This window comes from Mus caroli, chromosome 19 (genome assembly GCF_900094665.2).
Source record: "Mus caroli chromosome 19, CAROLI_EIJ_v1.1, whole genome shotgun sequence".
NCBI classification, from domain to species: Eukaryota; Metazoa; Chordata; class Mammalia; order Rodentia; family Muridae; genus Mus; species Mus caroli.
The window spans coordinates 52,362,057-52,386,438 of record NC_034588.1 but is presented as its reverse complement, the minus strand read 5'-3'; the positions used below and the strand labels follow the sequence as shown (position 1 = coordinate 52,386,438).

Genomic DNA, 24,382 nt, shown 5'->3' with positions numbered 1-24,382 from the left:
TTTGGTATGGAGGAGGAAGAGGGACTGTGGAGGGAGGGGGAGCAAGGAGCGAATAAGGAAAGGGGCTGTCTCTTCTCATATCCCAGCTGGAGGCCATTCCTGGCTTTTGGGGAGGAGGGGTGCGGGGGTAGGACTGTCCCAGTCTTCTTATTTTCCCACAGATCCATTTGAACAGTGAGTTAGCTCATTCTAGATGGGCTGGTGTGATTGACTGATTGAGACCAAGGAGTCGCCATCTTGGGTATTTTTGCCTCGTATGACTAAAGTGATTACTTCAAGTCAAAAAAAAAAAAATCTAAAAAGACTGGCATATTTCAGGTGAGCAACCGATAATCATTAACTCCTTTTGCTTTGGAACTGGGTCAGTTACCCTTTATTTCGGATGGCTTGCCTGTGTCAGAGCTATACTTCGGATCTGTAAGGCCTAAATAATTAAATAATTAAATTTAATGTTTTGAGACAGGAGTCTTAACTATACAGCCCACAGTGACTTTGAACTCACAGCCCTCTTGCCTCCTTAGCCTCCTAAGTGCTGTGATTACAGGCAGCCTTGTAACTCACTATGAGTCACAGAGGTGTGACCTGATTTCTTTAGAAAGACCCAACTCTTCAAGCAGGCCAATTCTCCCATGAAGAGAATCTGTAGAAACCGAGTGTCAGATGGTGTCTTTCCCCCAGGAGTCAGAACTGAACTGACAGAAGAAGCTGGGGGCTTGGTGGATTCAGCTCTGGACTACGATTCCCTGGAGGGCAGAGGCATACATGGGCACTAGCCTCACTTGCTGACTGGGTATTCCACGGGCCAGAGGGGTTGCGAGCCTCCCGGAGGCCTGTAGACGAATATGCTGAAAGTACACACCACGGCTCACTTCCTATCTGCATAGGACACACGTCTGGTCATTCATCCTTAGGAAGAGGAGTCCGGAGAGCAATTTAGCTCGAGAGCAATGGCTCTGCCCAGCCGCCCAGTCCGAGGGGGAGGCCAAATGGACACAGTGCGTCAGAACTCACCCAAGATGGAAGGGGCAGGACAGGGATGGAAACTATCTCATTTTTCAAGAAATTCATTCAGGAAGCTTTTAATCTGTAAATTAAGTCTCCCCAGGTGACATTTTGACGCAGACATTGCTTTCTCTCTATTACAGAAAGCAAAGAGATTAGCTGGGCTTGGACCCTACACTGAGCCATTTGCACACTTGAAAGAATGTTCGCAGAGGAAAATAAACACTCCTCAGACGTTAATCATATGGTTTACGATAACCATTTAAAAGCTATTCCCTGGCCTACCATTATTCAAATGAGATGCTGCCTGCTGCAAGTGAAGCCTTGTACTTGGCGGAGCCTCAGGCAGGCTTGGCCGCCTCCTCCAGTCAGTCAAACTGCCAGGCTGCACCCAGCATCCACACAGAGGGCTCAGAGAGGCTGCCCGCCATACTAGATCCTTACGTAGAGGGCGCTATAAGCTAGATCTGTTCTTCCTGACAGGTGTAGAGACTGAATGCAGTGTGCAGCCTCTGCTTATGACACTGCTGGATGAAATGAGGAAACCTTCCTAGGCTTCGGTTTGTACATCTGTAAAATGGGCTCACAATAAACATCCGAGATATTTGAAATGGGAGAAGAAAATGCACAGTGGTCTAGTGATCTGCAAGGAATACAGACTCCGGGTGATGTGGTCCCTTAAGAATACACTTAAGCATACAAGTCACTCTAAAGTGGCCGGACTCCTTCAAAATCATGATGTAATCTCATTGCTACCTAGTTTGCTTAGGAAGGTACCAAGGCCAGCTTTCCCAAGCAGCCGACTCCAAAGGTGCAGACATAAATCTTATCCCTGTAAGTGGATCTCTCCAAAGGGAAGGGGGACACAGCCCAGCACATATACCAGGCAAGCCCCACTAAGAGCTTCCTGATCAGCTCCCAGGTGTGAATCTAAACATCCCCCACCCCGAACCCCACCCATCCCATTTCACCCATCACGCCTGGCCCAGGCTCCTGACTGAGGCCTTCGGAGTTCCCCAACTTACCTGTTTTGGGGTCTACATCAGCTGGTAAGTGCGGAGGTGGATTTCCCGGGGTGAAGTGTTCATTGCTGTACGTGATGAGAGGCGTGAGTGGGTGGACATGGTGGGGGTGTTGCACCACCGGTACTTTGTTCGACTGTGAGAGAGGGAGAACAAAGGGAGACGTGGTGAGCTGGGTCTTCGTAGCCCAGAGCTTCAGAGTCAGGGCCCGTGTCCCCTGTAACACCCTCCCAGCTTGATGCCATAAGATGCCCTCGGCTCTGCAAACTCCCCACCTCGCTAATCCATTTTAAAGTGAGAGGCGGTTGGCTCTCCACACTGGCCTACTTCAGGTCCACCTCTGAGTTCCTCTGCATCACCATTAGAACCCAAGATCTCACTTTCCCATCAGCAGGTGAGTGGAAAATTGAGGTTTTAATCTCTAAGGCCTCTTAGAGATTTAGAACCCAGTATGATCAGAATCCCACTCTAGCCTTCCTAGCCACCCTCTGGTTCCACAGGCTCAGAGACACAGCAAGCAGGTGTCCACTCACTCAACCTGGATGAAAAGCCCCACCCCACCTTTGAATGGGAGACTGAACTTCACCAGAAAGCTCTGGCCCAGCCAGCGCCTCCATATTCATCAGGCAACCGTCAGGGAGAACTCATAAATTAACCGGACAATGATGAATTGAGCTAATAAACAGGATACATTCAAGAAATGGGCAGTTCTGGCCGGTGAAGTCCATGTGTTTGTTGTATTGGGGCAGGGCAGACGGTGAGGCCGAAGCAGAAAACAAAGAAAATAAATATTCCTCAGTGCCTTCCACAAACCCGTCTCTCTCCTCTCCCCCTATGTGCTCTCCCCCCCCCCCCATGCTGGGCTATAACTCAGCCCAGTAAGATCACAAAGGAAAAAAAAATTAAGCTGAAACAAGCGAACTACTGGGCCATTTACTGAGAGTAATCCAATTGCAAAAAACCCTATTCCCAATAGGGGATTTTCACTAAAATCCTACAACAGGGACATTTAACCAGATTAGGTAGCAGAGAAGATAAAGAGGCTGGTATTAGATGATGAATGGATTAGAGTCAAGTTTCATTTCAGAACGTGTCTTCATTTCCTTTTATTACGTCTAGGAAGGGCACACGTTGCATTAACATCAAGGAGAAGGAATTGCATAGAAAGAAAAGAAGGCAGGTTCCAGCACTGCCCACCAGCGCCTCCCGAGTTCAGGGACCACTGAGCAGTTAGTTCTCTTCCTTTCAGCTTCCTTTTCAGTATTTTTTAATAGAGGGAAAAGGCATAAAACACAGGAAGAGTAGCTTCCTACCACAGCTAAGGATGGGAAAGGCATCACCAAGTAGTGTTCCTTCTCCATGGCATGTCAGGGAAGAAAAACATGGTCGTCCTAGAAGATCCCAAAAGAGCATCTCAAGTCACTTGGTTTACAGCTTCCTGTAAAACCATAACTCTCCCAGAGAAAAGGGGCTGGCCAGTTGCTTAGAAGACCTAGCTACCAGTTAAGAAGCTGGTACAGAAGGTCTGAAATAAGGAATGGTCTCTCGGAGTCACCAACCAGCAATGGCGACCAGGCTGTGTATATAAAAGCCAAGAGCTGTTGTGTTCAAGCCTGTGGCCACAGTTCATGGAAGTTCACTAAGATCCTTCAAGGGAAGAGTCCTAGGAAAGCCTTTTGTCAAGAATGGTTGAGAAGGAGTAAAGACATCAGCTCCCACTTTGGAGGTAGGAAAGAAAGCTGAAGTGGGGATAATAGACAAGACAGGGATGTGTGGGAGCAGCCTGGGAGAAAGGAAAATGACCGAGGCTGCCTTCCAGAAGTTTCCAACTTGATTGGAAAGACAGGCCCCTGGCAACATGAAAGAATGCAGGTTGCTCTCAAGATACATCTCATGAGGAGGGAAGGATGTGACCCAGTAGTCACAGGATTGAACCTGCTTTAGGCATTTCTATCAGTATTGGGCAGGTGTGATGGCCACCACAGAGGTAGACAGGGCTGGAGGTGGGCAGGAAAGCTAGCTGCCATCTCTACTGAGTTAGGGGACCCCGGCCCAAGGCCATTTCTCAGTAGAAACAGGACCTGAGTATGGAGTAATAGAAGTGCTTCTTCTGTCAACCATGGCCGAGCCAAGGCTTGAGTGCCACACAGGCACAGGGGAACCTGGAGGCCAAAGATGGGAGTGTTTCTCTTGAATCAAGCCCTTGTTCTCAGAGAGTACATGGGGGGTGGGGGGACTTCGCACAGACCTAACACATGGCATGTTTATGTATGTAACTGTGCTGGTTCATCATCACTGTCACGATTAGCAAAGAGTTGGCAGGGGACACGGGGTTCTGTCACCAATCCCAAGCAGAACTAGTGGGGACTGTGGGGAACCTTCTTTGTCTCTGGCCACAGAAGTACAACAACAGCATTTGGTAACAGTGAGCTAGGTGTGAGACTTACTAACTCTCCCTCTTCATCTTAGATGCTCCTGTTAAAGATAACATTCACCAAGCCTGAGCTCGCTGACGGCTGCGGATACTTCTATATCCTTGTCTTCTCAGCCAACTGGGTTTTTTTCCTCCCACCCAGACAACACTCTCCAGCAGTGTGGTAAAGTAGGAGTTGGAGAGAGGGGACAACAAATGAAAGCTTTAGATGCCACCTGACTTTAGGAGGGGGATGGAAGTCCTATTAGGCTATTAGGCTATTAGGCTATTGACTCTACTAACAAGTAGGTCCCTAGAAACTGCATGACCAACTCTCTATCCAGGTTACTCTGTTCCCAAGTGAGGAGGCATATCATGGTCAAATATACAGAAGGCAGGGTCTACCTGCTACCCCACACTACCTGTCAATACCTGGACCCCTTACAACAAAGGACTTCTCATCAACACCTGTGTCTCTCTAGCCATGGACTCTGAGGTCCTTTCTCTCCACAGCATATTCTTCCCACTGCTGGGATGGGGCACTGTACGCTACTCATCCTTAGAGTCCTCTGAAACTCTTGCACCCAGCCTGGGATAAGACCACTTGAAAACCACCAGACTAAAATACACATGGTAGAACAAGATAGAGCCCATCAACCAGAGGACCAGATTTCTGGAAGGGTTGGATGGTCCTCACACTCAGAGTAAAGCTCTTGCAGATACTACCTCTGTTATGCCAGTGCCTTCAAAATGATTCTTGTGCTGGGTTCTCACAGAGACTTGAGAGTGAGAACCTGTCCACTTAAGGAGGGCAGGGGTGTATTCTGCTTCACTGACCTGGCTGAGAGTGTCCCTCCCTCCCTCCCTCCCTCCCTTCTTCCCTCTATCTCCTCAGTCTCCTTCATTCCTGCCTCCATAAAATCCAGGCATGTGCTATGTCTGTCCTGTAGGGTTATGAAGATTACATGAGACCACTTACTCAAAGCAACCGGCACAGTGTCAGGCCCACACTCAATACAAAGGAACTTGGTAAAATGCAAATCTGCACAATATAAAGGATGCTGTGGTTAACCACTTGGCTAACACCTTCCAATTAGACTCATAAAGGGGAAAATGCAGCCTTGGAAGGAAGTCATCACCTAGATACGAGAGCATGGATGATCTATGACGACCCTACCCAAGTCACACACTCTTCTTAAAAAATGTGACATTTAACAAATGTATTTGAAGAGCTCATGAAAAACAACAACAACACCAACACCAACACCTCATTGCACTGTGCCAGTGACAGAGAGTGCTATGTAGGATCTCACAATTAAAAACAAACAAACAAACACCAGCCAAAAATCGGAGATAAACAAGTCCTTCTAGAGTCAGTGAGACTGTGTAAAGTATGAACCAATACAGTGAGAGAAGATTTCCAAGCATTAGGGTCTCCCCACCCCCGCTCCCAACAATTCTCACTTCTTTAAGATTTTTCTGGTATGCTGTTCACTCTAGACACTGGGAGAAAAGGTACTGGGGACAGTCACAGTGGAGCATCATGGGAACTAAACTAAAACAGCAGTTAACCCAGAGGGGGGACAGGGATTAAAATGCCAGAGACACTTTTATACTCCCCCCCCCCACCTTCCTTTACCTTTTCCAACTGTAAGGTTAAACCCAGTATCCTGGAGCATCTGCTTTACTGAGGTCTCTGTGCAAGGACCTGGGCTACAAACTCTAGGATAGCTAACACATATTCAAGGTCATGGTACTGACAGTCGAGACAGTTCAGTGAAGAGCCTATTGCTAGAATCTAACTCCTTCAGAACAGGACAAAGCAAGCTAGGCACGTCTATGCTACCATACACAAACACAAACAAACAAACAAACAACCAAAACACAATAAACAAAACAGAATCCAAAAGTCCATAAAGATACTCCATGTAATTCACTACCACCAGAGACTCCCCCGTGTAGCCACTTTAAGCCATTTAGCTTGCTGTCCCAGAGCGAGACAGGGACCAGCCAATGGCTATAATGAAGCCCTGTCACCATCCCAGGCAGCTCAGATCCAGCCCTGCTTCCCAGAGCACAGATGCGTACTAGTGGTCACCCGTCACACTCACTCGGTGCATCTGTTACAAAGCACACCTGTGACTGGCTGGCCTGTTATTTGTTCCACAGAGTAGGTGAATGAACAAGGGTGGTTCACACACCTTCATAGAGAGACGTTTCCAAACCCTGTGGCGTCTCCACTTGCTCCACCGCCCTAATTAATGCACAGCTACATTGGAAATGTCTGTAGGCCAGAATTACTGGGAGCAGGAACTGCTATGTTGATGGAGCGAGAGGCAACCTGTGAGATCAGCCTGTGTCTACCTTTCCTAGACACTGTTGTTTGGGGACTGAGAGGAAATCAGTCACCAAATGCAAAATCAGGGGTGTCTCCAGTCCCCCTGACCCCACCAGGCTTCTTCCAGAGGGGCTTTCCAGCGTGAGACTCATTAGAGGAGATAGGAACAAACAAGGCTTTGAATAGGCTGCCTCTGCTTTCCAGATACAACCAGGCACCAGCAGAATGTTGGTGACAAAATGTTGTCTGTGGTTAGTTCTGGGCTCACAAGAAACCAAAGAAAATAAACAAATGATATACAATCCTGAACTCATTAAAGCAAGCAAGCAATGTGCAAATAAAGGAACTCAAACTCCTCCTTTGACTTCTGGTCACTGGGGCTTTATGCTTTCTACCTGGACAGACTCACAACCTCCCCAGGGGAGGCCCTCCTCAATGCCTTCATTAAACTCCATGGGTGTGAGCGCTGAATAGTTAAATTATAAAGAAAAGATACTTCAATGGCCCTCAGAGCACACAAAGCCTCCCCACCCACAGGAGTATTCATCCAGCTACAGTAGGGGGAGTGACCCTGAGGCTGACCTTTGACCTCTCAAGAACCCTTAGGTTTAGTGTTTAGCAACTTGACCATTGCCAGGCATCTGGACACCCTCCAACCCTGCTCAGAAATTAGGACAAGTGGAAGGCAAGCATGCTTCTGAACCCCTCTACTGGCCACCCTCTGACCCCACCGCTCAACTCCTATAACTGAAGTAAGCCGAAAGGGACTCGAAGCTCACCATTCACCTCTGCAACCTGTTAGTCAAAGACAGCAGAAACAAACAGAGCCTCCTCTTCAATACTCCGCCTTGCCCCTTCCTGCTGCAGGAGCCAAATGGGGCCAGAGAGAGCCTTTAAGGAGCCCCAACACAACATAAGACACAATACAGGAGCATTTGTCAGCCCTGTCCTCTCTGTGTGGATCCCAGAAACAGGCAAGGGTCCTGTTGCCCCAGGACACTCCGGGTTTACAGACCCATGCAAAAAGGGCTGTAGTACCCACTTTCCTGTCTACTTTTGGCTGTTAAGCCCAGTAGAGACTGGTTAAGTCTTCATACATGCCTTTGTTCATGCCAGTGCTGGTGAGGGAGAGGGGCTGGGATGAGAAGGAGGAGAGGGTGCTATTTCCAGTCATCAACAACTCTTTGCCAGAGTTTGTCCCGCTAATCCTGGTTTGCTTCAGGCCTTGTAGCAGAAGGTAGTTGGACAGCCAGTCGGTGTAATTCTACTGTCCCAATGACTGACGACCAAACACAGAGCAATACTATGCCAGTTTTACTAAAGGCTACTGGGAAATGCACTCGCTGGCTCATCCCGACTCAGCTGGCCAGCATCTCGCATCCTTCCAACCTCTTATATCTACCATGGAAAGGTTGGCCTTCTTCATTCTACATGGGCTTCTTCAGAACCCTTCATATTTCACCTCAAACACGAGAATCCCAACCAGGACACAGCCAGCACTGTGGCCAGGCTGGTTTAATTTTTTTTTTTTTTAATTTTTTAGTCTGAGAGGCTTTGTACACTGTACTGTACACAAGGCAACTACCTACCGATGGCCACAGCACTGCTATTGAACGTAAGAAATGAAGGAGGGAAGATTTCTCTGAGTTTGAGTTTTTCATGGAGAAACAGGTGGAGAGAGCTCTGCCTGTGAGATGCAGAAGAGCAAAGCATCCACAGTACACACCTGTATGTCTGGTCAAGTGTTGTGCCAAGTACCCACCAGGACGCCAAGTTTCATCTTCTACAACTGAGATCCCAAGTGTTATTTGTTCCGCAAATCTTCATTCTATCTGTGTCTCTGCCTCTCTCCAAATCCAATTAGACAGCAAGAAGAGGAACAGTGAAGATTTTTCTCCTCCTAAGATTCTGCCGACTCACAGTTTCTCATGGACTCATAAGCATCAAAATTCTCCTTATCGAGGAAATGACTGGATAAGGAAGGCAGAGAGAAGGGACGTGTGCAGTCTGCTTCCACGCAGTCTCACATAAGAGCATACATGCAGTGCTAGCTCAAATGATCCTCGGTCCTTAGCCTCTGTTGGAAGGGAGGGGCCTACCTACACCTCAACCAGCCACCAGCTAACACACCAAAGACAGCTGGTTTCAATAGCTGAGCACCTAGAAAGTCAATTCAGCAATTCTTGGGGATTTTTATGAAATGCCTGAAGAGGAGACAGGAAGCAATGGTGTTGGGGTGTACAAACAAAGGGGGAAGATGTCAAACCTAGAAAATAGAGCTGTGTTCTAGGTGTTTGGCTTTGTGCAAACTCTAGCCCAGGTCCAAGCCAGCAAAGCTATGCTTCCACAGCCTCACAAACAGTCACTCCCCGTTAAGTTCATCAAACATAATTTATTACCACTCATTCTCATTTATTTTCCAATAAAAAAGAAAACATCACTGTGCTTCCCCCAGCAAACCCTTAAAACATTTGCACACTTAAGTTTTGGCCAGTGGTCCAGGGTAGATTTCCAGGGTTTTTTTTTCCCCCTGCCTGCCTCTCTCTAGTAACATCAAATTTAACACCAGATCAGTAAAGGGGTGCACAGGCACTGTGGGGGTCTGTGGACTGTTCTAGTCCTTCACAAGCCACTTCACCCCTAAGTAATTTCCCAGGAATTTTCAACCTCCACCTCCCGCCAAATATTTCTCCACTACTTGGGTATTAAATGATTATCGTTAGCATAATCAATCTTGCTGAGCGTCTGGGTGTGTGGAGAATGTTTGGGAACTGGGTAAGAGGATACAGCTGTTTCTAGAAAAGCCAGGAATAAATCTAACCTATCCCAAATGAAGCCCTCCCAATGCTCCAATGTGAAACAACTTTAAAATACAATAACGATTTCCAGGCCACCGGTCCCAAACACAACAACCCCAAGACCTGGGGTTCCCGAATACAATGGAAAGGAAATCACCCATTTTGATTGAGAATAAATTTTAAGTGCATAATGGTTAATACATCCTGGAAAGTTTAAGAAAAGCAAGGAACAAAATCTGACAGCACCTTCTGCATTTACTTACAGGCGAGAGCTGACTGAAAATGCCTTTTGCTGCATACAGCTTCCACACCAGGACCTAACTTAAGAGTTTAAATGTGTGTTTAAAATATTATGCTTGCTCCATAGAGCTCAAGATGCTGTTATTTCCTTCAGAAAGTATATTTTCTTCCCGGGAAATAGCAAGCGTGTAAGCCTAGGAGTAAGGAAGATTTCATCCACATGACTTAGCAAACACAAACCCAGACTCCAAGATTCAGGAGGAGTCTGCGCACACATCACGTATAGAAATAAGACAAATGGAGGTGTCGGCTGCTCCATTTTGCCCTGCTAATGCCTCAAACTTCAGTATCCTTTCCTATAAATGGCAAGCGTCACCATCATTTCCTATAAAGGGCATATAGAATGGAAAAATGACCCAGAGTCGCCAGGGACCAAGCAGAAGCAATCGGCGTGGCTGTTTCTGTGATTACAGGCTGATGTGGACGAAGACTGTACAGATGAGCAATAGTCAATTTTTTGAGTCCTTCAATGTGGGTAAAAGAATGCAATTGGAGGGCATAGCAGGATTTCACAACATTTTGCAGTGCTGCAGAAGGGGAAAAATTCCATAGCACAGCTCAGTCAGGCTTCCCACCAACTCCAAAGCACCAAGGGAGATTTCCCTCAGAAGACAGGACTGCCATCCCGGCTGCTTCCAGAAAATGCCTATACACAAGAGCACAACGGCGGCTATAATATCTGTATCACTGGGGCTTAGAATTTACTTTTGAAAAGCGAGTCCTTTCTCACAACACCTCACTCAGAATGGAAGTTACCCCTCTCTTGAGTCACAGAACAACACAGTTTTAAGTCATTTCTGCAAAGAAGGGACAGGATATTTCAGAAATCTTGACCCTATAAGGAGGTCTGGGTGGGAAATTTACAATACAACTCACACAGTATCAGCCAGTACCCTGTCCCTGAAAGTCTTACCAGTTTTCAGAACTAAGCTGAACTAGAAAGCAACAAAAAGAGGTTTACAGGGATTATTGCCTTATGCTCCACTTCAAAGAGCTATCTACAGAGTTGGCTTTTAATATGACAATGATTTTTAACACAGCCTACATAATGCTTCGTTTTTCTCCAAAACCAAAACCAACCAAGCAAGCAAACAAAAAAATCATTTTTTTCCATCTGATCTGGTCAATCTCTCCATAAGTATTTGTATTTGGCCATTCAACAACAAAATATAATTATAATAATTTTAAAATTGCCGGAAGATTCAAGAAAATGTCCTCACTGTTTATGGCAAACAGTGTAAGCCCAAGTTGGAGCAGATCACAGTGTATCCTAGCCCTCAAGTGCTGGGGAGGAGGATACAGTGTAGCCTAGCTCTCAAGTGCTGGGAAGGATACAGTGTAGTCTAGCTCCCAAGTGCTGGGAAGGATACAGTGTAGTCTAGCTCCCAAGTGCTGGGAAGGATACAGTGTAGCCTAGCTCCCAAGTGCTGGGAAGGATACAGTGTAGCCTAGCTCCCAAGTACTGGGAAGGATATAGTGTAGCCTAGACCCCAAGTGCTGGGGAGGATACAGTGTAGCCTAGCTCCCAGATCCAAGCTGCAGAAGATGCTGCTCATTGTCAACAAGAGCTGTCCTCAGTCCCACCATCAGCTTTCCAAAACAGCTTTTGATTAAATTTGGAAAACAACCACTAGCAGCAATACCAGGGCCTGGAAAAGCCAACATCTAAATTTGGAGACTGAAAATAAAAACAACCTAAGACAGAGCAACAGGAAGTTAGCATTAAATATGAAACCAATACATTCAGTGGCTCAGCTCCGGGAGAGGCACGGTCCCCTGCTGGGGCAAGGTCTCTCTCCTTCCCCTCCGCCTATGGTAGCAGTCCTCTGTGGTGGGTGAAACTATAGTTCACTTGCTATGGTCTGTAAGAACTGGGATGAAAGTCAGACTTTCTCTCCTCCCCATCTTCTTTTAACCCTTTCTCCTCTCCCCCAAAAGGATACAGCAAAATCCCACAGGGATAGGGGCACAGCCTGCACTGACCATTCATTCTTGTTTTGTCCCCCTTTCCGTTGTCTAAGGTTTTTTTTTTCTTTTCCTTTCCTTTTCTTTTTTTTTTTCCTTCCTTTTTTTGTCTTTTAAAGACGAAAAGGAAGCACTAGTCTCATGGTCAGGACCATGAGTGTGGACACACACACACACACATACACACACCACTACTCACCCAGCAATTCAAATTGAGGTGCCAAGCGCCCAACTGCTGCAAGAGAGAGACCCCAGGGGCCACTGTTCCTCCCTTCCCACTCAAATCCTCCATTCCCACTAACACCGCATCCCTGGGGTACATAATAGCTCTGTCTTGCCCTCTCTCCACTCTAAAAAGAAAAAAAAAAAAAAAAAAAAAAAAAAAAAAAAAAAAAAAAAAAAAACTTTCTCTGTACCTTCAAGATGGGACTGGGCCAGCTTTTTTCTTTCTCCCTCCCAGTTTCTCTCGGTTTTCTTTTTCCTCTCACCNCCAGCAATTCAAATTGAGGTGCCAAGCGCCCAACTGCTGCAAGAGAGAGACCCCAGGGGCCACTGTTCCTCCCTTCCCACTCAAATCCTCCATTCTCAATAAAACCACATCCATGAGATACATAATAGCTCTGTCTTACCCTCTCTCCACTCAAAAAAAAAAAAAAAAAAAAAAAAAAAAAAGAAGGAGAGAAAGAAAAAAAAAACTTTCTCTGTACCTTCAAGATGGGACTGGGCCAGCTTTTTTCTTTCTCCCTCCCAGTTTCTCTCGGTTTTCTTTTTCCTCTCACCCCCACCTCCCTTTATACAGCTCACTTAAAGAGCTGAAAAAATGCATCTTAAAAGCCAAGCGATGCTTTCTAGATCTCTGGCTGGACACACTCACTTGCACTGCATATGGTTGCTTTGCAGGCCCTTCCCCTGCACACCCTCTCTGAAAAAAAAAAATGTTAAAAAAAAAATTTAAACAGTTATCTAATTCAGCTGGCTGAAGCTTCGATTTAAATAGTTTTTTAAATGTAAAAACCCCTCTAGTTCCTAATCTTTACTACTCCAGGACCCATAAAGGAAGGAGGGGGAAGGCCCATTTCCCCCAACCTGCTCAGGGCACCTAAGAAAAGACCCCCTCCCTCACCTTGGGTGGCAGGGACAGAGCTAAGAGTAGCAAGGAAATTACGGTCAGCCATGAGGGAAATGATGAACCAGTGTAGCAGGCAGGCACTTTATCTGCAAGATTGTCAAATCCCTCAAAACAAATTTCTTAGGGAGAGGGCTGCAATGGGAGAGAGGGAGGGAGGAAGAAAGTATATTTTCTTGTCACAGTGACACGGAAGTGACACCTTGCGAGGCCCTGCCTGCCACTCTGCACACCCTCTCTTCCTTCCCAGAGTTTGAGGCTGTCTGATTTTCAGATGACCTCCTTGCAAGCAGGGGAAAGTAGGCTTCCAATACCCAGTGGCACTGCAGGCCAGGCCTCTGGCTAGCTGACTGCCGTAGCTGGTGGGTAGATGTGCTTTCTCCAAGGAAGAGGAAAGAGAGAGAAGCAGAGAAGCGGGAAGGAAAGGATCCACTGAACTTACTTTTCCTGGGCTTTTCATAGGATCCAGGGCCAGGTACATTGGTGTGGGTTTAACCTATTTGAGTTGAGACCCTCAGATTGAACAGGGCCTAAAACAGTCCCTGTGGCACGCAGGAGGGGAGTGCGGTGGGTGGCTGCCCAGGGAGGTGACACGGCAGAATGTCTAACGGACTCAACTCCAGAATCATCTCATGCTCTTCAAAAGCAAACACACAGCTCTAGTCTGCAAACAGTTAGAAAGCCATCCTAGGTTTGTCTGGCTTAAAAGCAAGTCTAGTGGCCAAGATTTGGTACCCTAGGCTCAGGACACCTAATTTTAATGAAGGAGTTTTTCCTCTATTGCATGGACTGCCGGACTGGCCAGCTGTTTATCTCCAAGGCCACAGGACAGTTTTTAGAGTGGAGGTCTTTAAGCGGATCTGTTAATACATGGTGCAAGTTAATCCCCCTTACCCGCCCCCCCTCCCCCAAGGAATCAACCTAAACAAGAGCTAGAAGGGCTTAAGGCCAACAAAAAAGTAGGACTTCTTCATTTTCTACCTCTTTGCTTGAAAAATACTACCACTCTGTGGCCCCTTTCTGGACGTATCTAGCCTTCCTGCACAAGTGTGGAGCAGCAATCTTTAAGGCCCTTAATACCAAAACAAAACCCTGCCATTTCCCTTTACACAGCAGTAACAAAAGCGACGAGCTTCCAGTTTGACAAGTAAAAAGCCCCAACCACACAGTCCCCTAATTGCCTTCCCTCCCTCTATTCACCAAGACCACCACACTCCCGGCAGCTGCTTTTGTGGCTCCCGCAATTTCTTAAGTAAACTGCAAGTTCTCTATCCGCTGATGGACAGGCCCTGATCACCCAGCAACAATCTGTCGGAAAGTGCTGCAAACGCCACCGACAGCGTGGGCTAAGAATTTACTTCCCAGCTTCCTCGAAGGACAAGGGAAAAGGAAACTGGGAGAGGGCTAACCCAGTTACAGCCCCCCCCCCCCCCCCGCTTAAAATGAAAAGGGGGGATGTCTCTTAAAGCTTTTCAAACTAAAAACTTCTCCTAAGTAACTCCTTGGAGGTGAGTTGCTGTCCTGTGGCACTGTCCAGAATCCATTCCCTAAGTCCCCTGACTTGCCAGATGCACACCCAAATGTAGAACATTCCATTAAAAAAAAAAAAAAAAAAAAGCTAAAGCCGGTTGCAAAGTTGGGATTAGCAAGTGGGTGGGATGAGAAAAGAAAAGAAATAATAAAACTTGCTCAAACCAGAAACAGAGAGCAGTACTTTAGCATTGCATTAGATTAAAAACCTGTGGAGATGCGAAGCAGGGCCAGAGACTGTCCGCTCACACCCCGGGAGCCCCATCTCCATGCAAAGCTAGTTTTGTTGTGTTAAATACAGAGGTTTAAGATGCCAGATCAGGGAAATTATAAGGGCAGGGAACCAACTTTGGCCAATTAGACAGACCTGTCTAAATAGAAAACATGTATCTACATGTCTCTATAGGAAAGCTGTGTCTACCTACTGCTCCCAAACACACATATTCAGACAGGAAAACGCAAAAGTGCACTTAGACTACACACAGCTGGGAAGGAGGGGGGCTGGGAAGGGTGGAGGCTGTCACTTTAAGTTGGTGAGTGAAAAGGATGGATGCCCTCCAAGTGCAGACACTTCCAAATTAAACAAAATAGTGTAAAAACGAAAAGGTACCCCACTTCCTCCCCTTCCTTCCTTCCTGCCTTCTTTCCTTTCTCTTCTTTTTCCTTTTCTCTCTTTAACCTTTGTTATTGTTGTTTTAAAGGAGACTAAACCAAATCGACTCAGTCCATCAGGACCTTACCAGTCAACGTGCATCAATTAAAGTTACCGCGCAGAGACAGTGGGCATGACCTCGGCTGAGCAGGGAGCATGCAAGGCTGGACACTCAGGCACATCGCTTACCATCTAGGGGTCGCCGCGCTGTCCTTGCCGCCGCTGGCTCGCAGGCATGCTGCCGCGCGGATGGCCCGGGCCCGCTGGAGGGCAGCACCCGCCCTGCAGCCCGCACAGAGCCCGCAGCTCCCAGGAGCAGCCCGCAGCAGCCGTGCCGCGCTGGATACTCAGGCACAGTTCCATTCACAGCGAAGCGCACAATAACGGGATCTCCCCCGGTCGGTTCCACAACAATCCACCCCCAAAAGAGGGAGGGGGCGTTTTATATATATATATACATATATATATATATATATATATATATATATATATATATATATATATAAAGGCAGGGCTTTTTCACTCTTCTCTTTCCCCAAACCCAGCATTCAATCAAAAGAACAAAGCCTGATATTTTGTTTGCCGACTTGGCAAGCATAAAAGCAATTTCAATAATCCGAGCGAGTTCACCTAAGTTGGTGAAAGTAACGCTCTGCAGATCTTCGGTGAAATTAAGCTTTAATAGTTATCTGATGCCATTCAGAAAAGGACGGGGAGGAAGCTAGCTGAATTTAGATAAAGTTGGAGGACCACTTCACTCCCAAGCTTCCCCCCACCCGAAAGAATCCTATAAAATTCTTGACAACATTCAGATCTTAATTAACTCAATGAATTCTACTCTTTGTGGGGGAGGGAATACAAAAAACCAAAATAGGTTATTAAAAACACTTGTATGTTAGAGAATTCACAAGGATACACTGTATAACATTTTTCATGACTAACTTTAAAAGAGAAAGGAAAAAAAAAAAAGAAAAAACAACCACTCCCCAAACTTGTGGATGTGTTTCTTTAAAGCAAATTGTCCTAACACATATTAAACCACGGCTGCGCATCTTCTAAGCATAGTAGGAAAAAATGACTATTGATCTTCAAATAGCGATAATTGAAAAGATCAAAAAGATTAAACAAAATCAAGAATGTGCTGACTTACCATGCTATGCTTTTTTTTTGTTGCAACTTTGTAGAAATTTCACTCAAAGAAACTGCATCAGAGGTGTCAAATTTTTTAGCGGACTGTGATCGTATTATTTCCGCGGCCCTGCCTTCCAATGCTTCAGAACTTTCCCTCTTTCTCTTTTTTGTTTGTGGTACCTAGCTTTTTGCTATAGACTTTAAAAGCCTTCAGCTCAGCAAACCAGCACAAATTATCTTGCCACCTTGCGCAGCTCTGATGCTTTGGCCGCTAACTTTGGAAGGCCCTTTACTACTGCATCAAAATTAGCATTGTCAAAGCAGTTAATGAATATTAATACTGTATTTGTCATTGGAGCTGGTCCGTTGCTGAACTCCAAGTCACCCATCAGGGACAAGATTAAGAACACAATTATTTCTGACTGACAGGGACCAAATCTGCTAGAATTTTTTTTTTTAACAATTCGGGGGGAAAAAACCCACAATATCATCATCTTAAGGTGTCTCCCAAGAGACTGGGAACCAGATTAATACGCTTTTAATGAAGTAGAGATCATTATGTATGAAGGGAAAAAAAAAGAGAAAAGATGTACTATTCAAGCTATTTAGTTATGGTGGAAGCTAAAGTTAAAAAAAAAAAAATGCAGACAGCGTATCTTTCTCGACAGCTGTCCAGATTTTATTCATACTGTTCTAAAGAAAAAGACGACTTTCCCCCCCGAAATCTTTTCCTTTTTAAAAAAAGAACAGAGAATGAGCAGTTCGTCCCATCTGGGATAATTTTCCACTTCTTCACTTTTACTGTGGCGGCTCAGGAAAGACAGCACGGTAAATAATTCTACACAAATCTGACAAGAGACACCTTCATCAGCCTAGCTTCTTCCGCCCTTATTCCCCAGATTCCGAGTCCTGTCTCTCTCACTTTATTCAGGATAAACCATTACATTACAGAAACTCTGAAGTTCCCCTTCCACAGTGACACCTTCCCACACCAGCACCCAGCAAACAACCAAGTCAGAGAATGCCCCTGGCACCCACCGCCACCTCGGACCCCAAAACGCCGTTAAGAATCAGTTCCCTCCATGCTCCTTAAGACCTGACTAACCCGGGGTGCACACGCACAGTAGAAATGAAAGTTTTGCCAGAAACGGTAAACAACACCTTCATGAAGTGCACACTCGGCTGAGCGAGCGCCAAGTGGCTCAGGAGATCACAACCACACAGCCCTTTCTCTACAAACAAGCAAATAGACCTGATACAGAGGAATTGAGGGTTAAAAACTTGCAGCTTACCTGATATAACCAACTTATTTGAATTCACCCAAATCATTTCAACATCTATGTCTCTCTGCCATGCGGACTGACCGGGTGGCATAAAGAAATTATACAGATAGACAGACACACATGTAGCAATTTCTTAGGGTTTTAGAAAGAACCGGCCTCACTGGTTTGCTTCGAGATGGTTTTTCCACCACCACCACCCCCCCCTTTTCTTTTTTAAATGTGGTAAAAGGGATAAAATGACAGATGTGATGGTTAATCTACCCAATGAATCGCGGGGGTCTAGGTAAAGCCACCCTGGCCACTGAGCTAATCTTCGACACCCACTGACCACCCCACCAGCCTTCTAATGCCATTATCAACCCTTAGATGAACATTCTAAATTAGAGTTTTGTTCGAAAAGGGTGTGAATCTGACCTTCGATGCTGGGAGGCCTGCGTTGAACATCAGATGGCAAAATCAGATGGCAAAGTTCTTATTGCACAATTTTTTTTTTTTAAAAAAAAGGGTTCTACTTTCTTATGATTCACATCTTTGAACTCTGTCTTTACAGCCTTCCCTTTCACACACACACAAAAAAAAGCACCCTTGCATCCCTCCTCCATCAGTGGCCATCAGTCTCATCTCTGGCACATACTCTACAACTGTTTATGCTTATCCCATTAGAAGGAGCCAAGCAAAATCACCAAAACCAAAGAAAACTAGCAAACACACGTACACGCATGCTACTTTGCTCCAACTTCTCGCCTTCTCTCTTTCAGTTTGGCAGACCTTTATCTACATGTTGCTTTATGTCTAACAAGTCTTTGGGACGGATCATCAAAATGTACCACCTTCCTAAGTGGGGAGAACTGAGACCAAATGTTGGGGGCTGGGGGCACTGGGGACACAGTTCTGAAAAGAACCCTATCATTCATTTGCTCAAAAAGACATTAAGCCAGGCGATGATGAAGGGAAGGGATAGGGGATTCAGACTATTCTAAATAATTGTTTGCTTGTTTAAAGCAAATTAAATGTGGTCTTGTAACAAACTAAGAAATGCCTATCTATTATACACTCAATAGATAACTCCAATGTCACTTTAAAAATAGATGCATATCATATCCCTGTGAATGTGAGCCTACTTTTGAAACCACAAATAGATTGTTATTTTCTCTTCCCCGTACTACGCCATAAAAATCTATGAATGGACTTAATGCAATAAAATATGAGAGCCTGAAACACCGACTTGGGAAGACCTGATCATGCACTGCTCACGATCTATACTGAATGGAGACTTATGCAAACAAAACCACGCGTGAATCTCACTACAGATTTTTACAAGTACAGACTAGTTTCCAAACAACCTGAGATGTCTAAATTAAGGAGCCCTTGCTGTATCGGTCCTCAGCTCCTGTGACTACAGTCGGAGCCTGCCTTTTCATGGTCATGCTCACATCCTTAATCTGCATCTTTGTGTGCTCTGTACCGGAGTTGCTAATAGGCAGCCTTCCCTGCCTCTCTCGGCTTCCCCAGCACGACCGCATCAGCACTAGTATCAAATTAACTCTCCGACTTTGAAACTTATTGATCTGCTATTAAGACACCAGTGAACTTGATGAAATGAGTGCTGTAGGTGCAGTCATGACTTCAAAGTCTAGCACAGCCACATAAAGCAAGCGCCTTTGATCCTAACTCCGATCTACTGAGGGTTTAAGGCCCAGTTCTCCCTAAGCTACCCTTCACTCTCATCACGTCTGATGTCTCACCAACTAGTGACTTGATAATGTTAATAATGCAAATTTTACAAATGATTTTTACAATGGCAAAATTAATTATATCAACTGCTGCTTTTTGCAGCCGGGGTCTCTGCTCTCCTCTCTCCTGTAACACAACAACCTTTAGGTAAAGGTAAAGGGTGATTACGGTAACTCAGGGGAGGCCTGGCCCTGGGTGCTTCTGGACAGCCCTTCTCTGTGTTCCCTCGCCTTTCCTTTTTGCACATAAATATAATTTACTAAAACTGTCCCTGATAGTCCCAATGCCACCTTTCCCTTTTAGCTGTCATCTCCTTATCAATAACTACTTTAGAACGGAAGCAGCTGTGGTTACTACGCACCTTTCACGGTCAATATAAAATTCCTTTATATTTACGTAGGAATTTTTGTGAAATCACAAATCTACAAAGTTGTAGGATTTCAGGCAATTCCAATTAGGAATTACCTGAGGTGACATCTCAGGCAAGCCTGGGAATGTGGCGCACAGACTCTGTGAAACGGCACTTTCAAAATACCTCCTCATGTGAGCTGTCTCAACAACTTTGAATCTAAAAGTGATTTTTTTTTCATGGCCAAGGAATACATATTTAGGTATAGATTCATTTTTTTGCAAATTCCTAGCAATTATTTTAATCACAGAAAATCAAAATAAGGATCACATCCAGAGATATATTAATATTAATTCTGTTTCAAGATGATTTATAAAACATAAAATATGTTATTATACTGCAGGTTGAAAAATAATCTGATATATAGCCAGAAGAGGAAAGAGTCAGGTTCCTGATGTCTGAGTAAAGAAAGGATCAATACCAGAAAACAAATCCTTTGCCAAGAGGATTCTTTGTATGTTGATTTTGGACAGAAGAACACATGTACTTTCTAGTAAAACGCACTCTACAATCAGGAGTCATAGCTGACCCTTTCATTAATAGCAAGTTATATAGCATTTGGGTTCTGGTTATTCTGAATCTATTAATAATAGGAAGAAACTAATTGATGTGTTTTCCTTGATCAATATGGCAATATGTACTCCCCATTTCAAACAAGAGGGCTGTCCCCACCCCATGGCAAAAGATAATGGGAGTTTAAAAGGGTATAATCTTAATACTTGTCTTCCATCGTGCGTGCACGCGTGCACACGAATGTTGGGGGTGTAAATCCAGTTAGTTGTTTTTGCAGTGTTTCTCAAATCACAAAATGTTGGTGGTGGAAGGGGCTGAGTTGGTGCCCCCCGCTCCCCCCCCCCGCACCCCCACCCCGTCATAGTCACTTAATCTACTTGCAATTCTAAAGAAGTCAACACTTGATTGTGACAACGTTCAAAAGACTTTCCTCTGCCACTAGCACAGTAAAAAAACTTTCACCAATTAGTGCAGGAAAAAAGGAGGGAAAGCCAGAGTGCTGGCTCAAAGAGCCAGGCCTTGCGGCAAACCTGTCATGTCGAGAGGATTGATCAACGGGACGGCAATTTCTAATGGCATGTTGTCATGAAAAGTCAGCCACAGGGAGCCACCTGCTTTGCTCCTCACAGTCAGCCAGGAAAGGAAGGAAGAAGGAAGGGAGGAAGGAAGGAAGAGGGCGGGAGAGGGAGAGGAAGGGAAAGACCCTCCATCCTGATCCCCGCCAGTTCCCTTTTGCTAACGATTTAGGTAAAGGTATCATGATTTTTCCTTCAGTAGAAACCTGCCAAGTCCCCAGTCATATTACCAGGGCTGGAAGATGGCAATGCCTTCCTTTACATCAGCATCCTCCTCCCGTCTTTACAGAGAGAGTGAGCAGCATCCTTTATTTTGTTACCAAGGCCTCACCCCACTGTCAAACAGTACTGCTTAGACTTGAAGACTACGGTGGTTTAAGTCAATGAGAAGATTCCAGACTTAAAAACAAACAAACAAACAAACAAACAAATCCTAATTTGAAAGATTCTAGAAGATGAAAAGAATGCCATGGAAGGCGTAGTGAGATGTCACTAAATGCTCCTGTCGGTTCCATACTTCCCAGGGCGTGGTGTAGTAAACACTCCTGAAGCTAGGGCTCTCTCTGAGCATCAATGGTCTCTGTACGTCATGGTCTCGTCTACCGTGCCATCCATGATCCTAAAATGAACACGTGCTGAGTTTGCTGGATATTTTCTTGCACTAGATGTAACTCAATGTCTACGACAACCTCCATATACCTTTGAAAATAGAGGATGGTTTGCCTCTGAGGGGCCTCTAGGAGTAGTGTTTCCCTGGTATCCAAGACTGCTTACCAACCACTCCACAGAAAAGGATATCTTCTCTTCCTCCAAATGTCCTACTCAATGGCTCCCTAGTCATTTCGAATGTCATCGTATGGGCTACAAGACAGTCTTTCCAGTACCATCCCCCCAAAAATGTCAAACTACGGAAGGGGTCTAGAGGGACTCAATGCCAGCTTGTGACATTCACAAAACTTCTTTCTGTTGACTTGATCTTGAGGTTGCTCTGGTTGTGTCCCATAAAACTAATAAGCAACACAAAGGGCTATCTTCTCACTCTTTCTCTCCAGAAGTATGGTCCATACTATGCATCCTTGTGGCCTACAGTCCCTGGTAATTTTCATACTTTCGATACTCACAAATACACTACCCCCTCAACCTACTTTGAACAAAAGAAAAACAAAAGTCAAATAAAAGTTAAAGAACTTTTAAGTTCATGAAACCAAACCCCACTTGGCATGCAAATCACGTACTGTAACCTTTTATTGGCGGAGCCTCTGGTCTCATCAGTCGATGAAATTCTCAGCCCGCGGCAACAGCTTAGCCGAGGGACACAGACCAATGAGAAAATATTCATTGTGTTAGCATTTCAAATGGCGAGAAAGGAGGAAGAAGCGCTAACTGATCACTGCCCGTGGAATTAATTGGATATTCCAAGAATAATGTCTCTCACTGAAGATCCTTAGAGGCCGAGCGCTGGTCGAGACCACATTTTGTGCGGCGCCTTCAAAAAGAGACCGCTTGGGGGTACTGGACATATTAGGGTTTTAGCGCATTTCCCTGAAGGCCAGAAGATAATCAGATGCACTGAACCAAACTCAACTAATCCAATCCATAATTATATGTACAGCTCCAATAAACTTTGTCACTTTCCTAGAAAATTAAACTATCACATTGAAACCTCAATAAATAATAATAAAATTAAAATCTTAAGGGGCACCATGGCCAAAATGACCCCCTTCCCCCCCACCCCCAAGAGCAGAGACATGTGGCTCTGAACCTTATTCTTTTTCTGCCTTCTGTTGTGTTCAAGGACTGATCTTACTGCCAACAGGGTCTCTTTATTCAGGGGAGGATTTACGTTTGGGCTTTTCTTGCACATAACCCAAGCATCTACAATGACCCTGACCGATATTAGTATGTCCTTCCCTAAGACATATCTTAATCTAACCTTTCTAAGACTCCTTTGCTTTCAAACTCAAAACAGCATAAAAAATAAGCATTGTTGGGGGCACCAGGAGCCTGACGAAGGGCCTAACGTGGTCGGCAGCAACAGCCCCCTGAAAAAGCAGCTGCGAGGGAAACTAAATAACCATCGGAGACTAAAAGGTAAGGGGGGAAAAATGAGATTAGGAACTTTCCCAAATGTCCCATCTCTCCTATCGACCACTGGCCTAGCGTGAGGTGTCAATTTTGACTCCAAAGAGAGCACACGAATTCGCAGTGGTCCCATTATGCGGTCTCTGCTCTCATTGTAAATTCTGTCAACGAAGTCAATCTTATTAACTTCCGCACTGGTTCACACATGACATTTTCTTCAATTTTCTTGCTGACATCAAAAACATCAATTAGCAGCCCGAAAATAGGAAGGAAGGAATGACGGCGCCTGATAACGTCGACTATTTGAAGCCAAGGGTAAATCTATTCTCCAGTTCTGAATGCGTTCATTACAATTGCATTTTCAAAGAAGACCTCCAAATAGCAAAGAAAATTAAATTTATCATCTAGAAATGCCTAGAAATTGTTTTTTTAATCCTATGTCTATCTCTCCATCCCAGAGCGTAATACAAAGTATAACAATTGAGTTTTATGATAACATGCCATAACTCTAATAGAAAGTTTATAAAATATGCACCCTGGACTACCCTTACTATCAAAAACCAACTACAAGGCTTAGCAACAAACTTCCCTGGCAGAACACGATCACTCCTGGAAGAGTTGATCCCTTGTCTTGTTTGTTCTTATGGTTAAGGCAGCCATGTGGATAAATAAACACACACACACACACACACAGACCACTGCAGATAACCAACTGGTTGGAGGTTTTTTTAAAATTAAAATGGTAACCACTGTCCATAGCCCTAAATTCAAGAGGTTTTGTCAAATGAACTGGCATATCTTCCCTATAAAACTACCAAGGCCCATCAACCTACCTGACTAAGAAACAGATATTCAAATAAAATCTCAACTGCCCCTACTGGCTCCCTCAACTTGTGACAAGCTCAAACCAGCCAAGGCTGGGACAAAACAATTGTTCTTCATCTCTCATACACAATCTACCAAATGTCACCAATTTTGCTCCCAGTGAATTCTTCCTTCAAAGATCAAATAAGTACGTATCAAGCATTCTTCCCTCACTGGGTAATTAAAACACTATTAGTAAATTCAGAGCTGCTTAGCAGAGCTAAGGACAATCAGAGTGGTCGGAAGTAAAAACATTACAGCTTCAAAAAAAATAAAACAACAACAACAACAAAACAACTACCAAACAAAACCCCTTGCTTTGTACGTATAGAGTCTTAGGAGACAACCATATATTTATCTTATTATTTATGGAGAGGTGGGGGCAGAGGATATGTGTCCCGGCTGATGTCCCACTTTGTGTGTGGTGTAGCATCTCCCAGGGAGGCAACTGCCTGGACTTAGGTGGCTGCCCCGGACGCCGCCTCAGACAGACTCGTGGCAGAGGAGAAAGAGCAGCTACGCCCTGGTAAACAGATCGCATTCCTGCGGCCCATTGAGTTTTTGATCTTTTGACATTTTTTAGTTGTTTCTATTCCCTTCCTTGTTTCTCCTTCAGTGTCACAAAAGACAAAAATGTCTGAACAA

The 24,382-nt window shown here is 45.0% G+C and overlaps 1 protein-coding gene across 30 annotated transcripts in view; it reads right to left on the bottom strand.

Annotated features, from left to right (window-relative positions):
* Tcf7l2 (transcription factor 7 like 2) overlaps positions 1 to 24,382 on the bottom strand; it is a 196,260-nt gene that overhangs the window by 22,799 nt on the left and 149,079 nt on the right. For all 30 annotated transcript variants that reach the window (XM_021151309.2, XM_021151305.1, XM_029472491.1 and 27 more), the window contains one exon: positions 2,028 to 2,160. In XM_021151309.2, the coding sequence (XP_021006968.1) occupies positions 2,028 to 2,160 (133 nt within the window). The remainder of the gene's footprint in view (positions 1 to 2,027; positions 2,161 to 24,382) is intronic.